This window comes from Mercurialis annua, linkage group LG6, assembly GCF_937616625.2.
Source record: "Mercurialis annua linkage group LG6, ddMerAnnu1.2, whole genome shotgun sequence".
NCBI classification, from domain to species: domain Eukaryota; kingdom Viridiplantae; phylum Streptophyta; class Magnoliopsida; order Malpighiales; family Euphorbiaceae; genus Mercurialis; species Mercurialis annua.
In genome coordinates, this window is record NC_065575.1 from 1,723,930 (window position 1) to 1,728,570 (window position 4,641).

At 38.4% G+C, this 4,641-nt stretch overlaps 1 protein-coding gene across 1 annotated transcript; it reads left to right on the forward strand.

The window, feature by feature from the left end:
* The first annotated feature begins 2,866 nt into the window (after positions 1-2,866).
* On the forward strand, positions 2,867-4,433 carry LOC126653907 (E3 ubiquitin-protein ligase RDUF1-like). Its single transcript, XM_050347905.2, has one exon. The coding sequence runs from the start codon at positions 2,977-2,979 to the stop codon at positions 4,312-4,314; it is 1,338 nt and encodes a 445-aa protein (XP_050203862.1). The 5' UTR covers positions 2,867-2,976; the 3' UTR covers positions 4,315-4,433.
* Positions 4,434-4,641: the final 208 nt, after the last annotated feature.

The window sequence follows — 4,641 nt, forward strand, 5'->3', positions numbered from 1 at the left end:
AGGAGCCTTATGTAAACTCGGAGGGAATGACTTCATGCAAGCCACGGTAGATCAAGGCTAATATATATTCCCCAAGGTTCAGTTTTACTCCGTCGGCAAGGGCAACAGCGATCCGTTGGTATTCTTTGGTTACTTTATAAGCTGTAGAACAAATCACAAATTTACAAAGAAAGTAAGTAAGAAAAGCAATATGCTCTTCACGATCTGGAACAGCGGTGGTTTGTCGGCGATCTTTAAGAAATCTGCCAAAATTCAAAGACGACCGTGCTGGACCCGTGTCGAGCGTAGAGGAAGTGGGAGAGAGCTCTGGAGTGATCCTGTGACCGGAGATAGGTACGTTGAGCATACATGAAATATCTAACAAGGTGATCGACATCGGGCCAACTCTGAAAGCAAACCCATTGATCGATCGGGACCAAAACAAGGCTGATCCTAGCAAATAATGTTTGTGGCACGGCATATCTATTTGTGCAAGCGCAATAAGATCGGCAATACCGGCGGTAATCCAAGAGGTTTCATAGAAAGGTTTCAATCTGGATACCCACAACTTGAAATCTGAAGAAGGATTCAGCCAATTTCTGAATTGTTCACCGATCCAAACAGAGGCATGGTGATCAATGGCAAGCCGTGAGGGACAATGATCGTGGAACGGGAGAGCAGTTTCACATAATTGAGATGGTTGTTTAAGTAAAGGACCAACATAGGTTTTATCGTTTTCGGAAAGGATTAATACCTCTGTGATAGCTGAAGATGCTTTTGTACGATGGCGAGCGATCTTTTCGTGGACCTTGGCTATTATATCAGGATCAACGCGAGACATCTTGGGAATTGACTCGGCAAGACGTTGATGGAGTGCAGTGCTTAATGAGGAGATCGGCAGTGACTTGCAAAAAACGGGCGACAAGATCGGCGATGATTTGCAAGGCGAATGATAGGATCGGCGGTGATGTGCAGAACGGGTAGGAAGATCGGCTGTTTTGATCGCTGCGGTTGGGGATGATGATCGGCGCACGTCTTTCGACAAGATGGTGATCACTGTAAGTTGGCTCGACGAAGGTTGATGATCGGCAGATTACGGCGACGAAGATCGGCAGATTGGTGATCAGCGGGTTGATGGTCGCGGGCAGGTAATAGATCGACGACTCTTCGGCTCGGGAAGTGAACAAGACGATCGGTGAGGCTTTGGTTCGGCAAGATAGCAGGATCGGCAGCGAAGAGGTGACCGGCGGGAGATTGGTTCGCGAGCACGGTTTAGTGCGATTTGAAGAGAATTTTATTTCTCTCAGATTTAGGGTTTAAGAAAAAAAAATTGGAAAGTTTCCTTTTATAGTTAACCATATGAGTGTTGGAGGATTACAAAAGGAAATGGATATTTGGAAATGGGCCTCTTATAAGAACAAGCCCATATTTTTTACAAATAAGGCTTGTTGGGGGCATTGTTGACATCGGCCCAAAAAAGCATGGATTATGGATAGGTGGGCTGTCAAGTAAGATAGAACATAACAGGCTGTATTGGGATTGAGCCCATAGTAGATATTTTTTATTGCTTTTTATTTATTAGCTGAGTCAGACTTTTAGTCTTATTAGGTTAGGGTTTAATTGAAGTATTTGAGTTTTAGTTGTTTTCCTTTTCCTATTATTAGGGGATTTGTCCCTATAAATAGATGATTTTTCAGATTAATAAAGTCTACACAATTCGTCAAAAAACACAAACCAAAGCTCAGGCTTTTTATCTTAATCTCTGGATTAAAACCTTAATTTAGGAGTAGTTTGAAATCAATCATGCTTAGGTTCCTTAACCTCCGGAGCGATACTGATAATTTTAGTTTAGCTGATTACTATTGTTCTTGTGTGTGACCTGATTGAAATTCGCATTTCGATTAAAGCATCAAACCGAAACAGTTCCTATTATAAATTCAAAGATTTGAGTTTGAAAGTTTTTCCTGCGAACAATTTGTTACTTATAATATTGTTGAGATTTTGTATTAATACTTAATAAAAATAATTGACTTTTAGAATGGAACAAGTAATTTTTTTAATTTATTGTTAAATGTATATTAAAAATTTCAAAATAAATAAATTAATAAAATATATAGATAGAACTTTACTATGAATATTAAAACATGATCTTTCAAATGTAAATTGAAATATTATAAAACAAACAAAAAGTGATACTGATTAATTATATATATATATAAAAAAAATCGCTCCTAAATTTTAAATGGAGCAAAAAGATCTTATTTGATTTTATAATTTATAATATATAGTATAAAATAGTTTTAAACATATGAACATCATATTTATTGGGAACGGTTCAATTTAAGTTTAAATTCTCTCTATTTTTTTAAGTATAGTTTGAACAACAGAAAAATAAAATGATAAAAAAATTATTATATTAAATTTATTTAATGATTTTTAATTTAAATGTTTTAAAATATTTATCTCTTTTACTATTTTATTTAGTAAAATAATAAAATAATGCACATTTTCTGATTTTAGCATGACTTTTTATTTTTTATGATTTTAACATAATTTATTTTATTTAAATTTCCAATCAAAAATTTATTAGTGTTAATCTGGCCGTCAAAATTTATTTTTTAAGAAAGGAAAATTTATTTTATTATGCCTTTATTTTCTAATTCCAATATTCCTAAATTAATAAAGTCTTTTTTTCAAATTATAAAATTCCAAATTTAAATTATACTACTAGTTAGATCATCAATCAAAGTAAAGTCCCAAGTAGCCAGATGGAAACTTTAATACGATTTTCAAATCGTCAAAATCATATTCATTAGCTAAAACACAGTCAAACGTGTGATATTCACGCGTTACTTAAATGCCAAATTTTAATTCAAACACAGCCTAGTCTTCTCCTTACCTTATAACCCATATTCCTCTCTCCTTTTATTTTCTCATCTCACTTCACCATACTCTTCTCCTTCTCTCTACAACCCAGATCCGAAAACTTTCAAAACGATGTCGTCCCCGGCTTCTACTACGTCGTACTGGTGTCATAGATGCACGCGTTTCATCTCCGTTTTATCGTCATCAGACGAGATTGTCAATATCTCGTGTCCTCACTGTGAAGATGGATTTATCGAGGAGATGGACGCCTCTAATTCTCAATCGGATAATCCTCACCGTCGATTTCTGTACATGTTATCGGATCAGAATAATACCCGGCCGACTACCCAACCCGACAGCTCTGATCGGGTTCCTACTCTCAGATTCCGCCGTAACCGCCGTAATACCGGCGATCGTTCTCCGTTTAACCCGGTTATAGTTCTCCGTGGAGCTACTGGAGCTGCCTCGCCTGAAGAAGAGAGTAATTCTGATAATAATAGCTATGAGTTTTACTATGATGATGGATCCGGGTCGGGTTTGAGACCCGTACCGGCGAGTATGTCGGAGTTTTTGATGGGATCTGGATTTGATAGACTGTTGGAGCAGTTAACGCAGGTTGAATTAAATGGATTTGGCCGGGTCGGGAACCCACCGGCGTCGAAGGCGGTGGTGGAGTCTATGCCGTTTGTGGAGGTTACCGACAGTCATGCGGCGGCTGATTTACACTGTGCAGTTTGTAAGGAAGCGTTTGAAGTTGGATGTGAGGCGCGTGAGATGCCGTGTAAGCATATTTATCATTCCGATTGTATTTTACCTTGGTTAGCTCTGAGAAATTCTTGCCCGGTTTGTCGGTTTGAAATGCCGGCCGATGAGGAAATTTCCGATGGCAACGACACTAGCAATATAAATAGCAATAATGATGGTAGTAATAGTAATAATAATAACACTTCTGAGGAATCGGAGGAGATTGTGGGTTTGACTATATGGAGATTACCGGGAGGCGGGTTTGCGGTAGGGCGGTTTAGCGGAGGGCGAAGAGGTGGCGAGCGAGAGTTTCCGGGAGTGTTTACAGAGATGGATGGCGGATTTAGTGGCGGAAATGGCGGTAGTAATGGCGGCAATGCTCCGAGGAGGATTTCGTGGGCTAGTAGAGCAAGTAGAGGAAGAGAAAATAGTAGCTCGGGCGGCGGAGGCCGTAACGGGTTTACCAGGGCTTTTCGCGGGTTGGTTTCGTTTGTAAGGAGAATCGGGTCTGGGTCCGGGTCTAGGTCTAGTTCTTCCTTGTCGAGGAGGAGGAGGAATAATAATTCCACGATAAGTAGTCCGTCGTTGAGTTTAAGACCCGATTCGGAAATGGGGTCGATTAGTAGAAGCTCGTCGAGTCATTCGAGTTCCGGGTTCGGTAGATATGTAAGCAGAAGAAGGAGAGGATTGGATTTAGAAGTTGAGAATGGAACAGATAGATGGTGATTTTAAATTTGAAATAACAAGATTGTTGTATTCAGATGAAGAAGCTGTTCTTTTTTAATTGTTTTATTTTTTATCAATGTACATAGAATTATTAAACAGGCAAGAAGTTTTGTATTGAATTGAATTTTATTCTTCTGCTTATACCTGATCAAGGCTTGCAAAAATGAATCTTTTTGTGTCAAAATGTATTTGGGGATGGAGAATGTTTTTTGAAATAGGCAAAATATTGTGTATATTTTAAAAGAGGGGAGAAAGATTGCCCAAAACATGTGTTAGTTTCTTTGGCATGTAATACAGTAATAGGATTGTGCATAAAGCCGTTTAAAA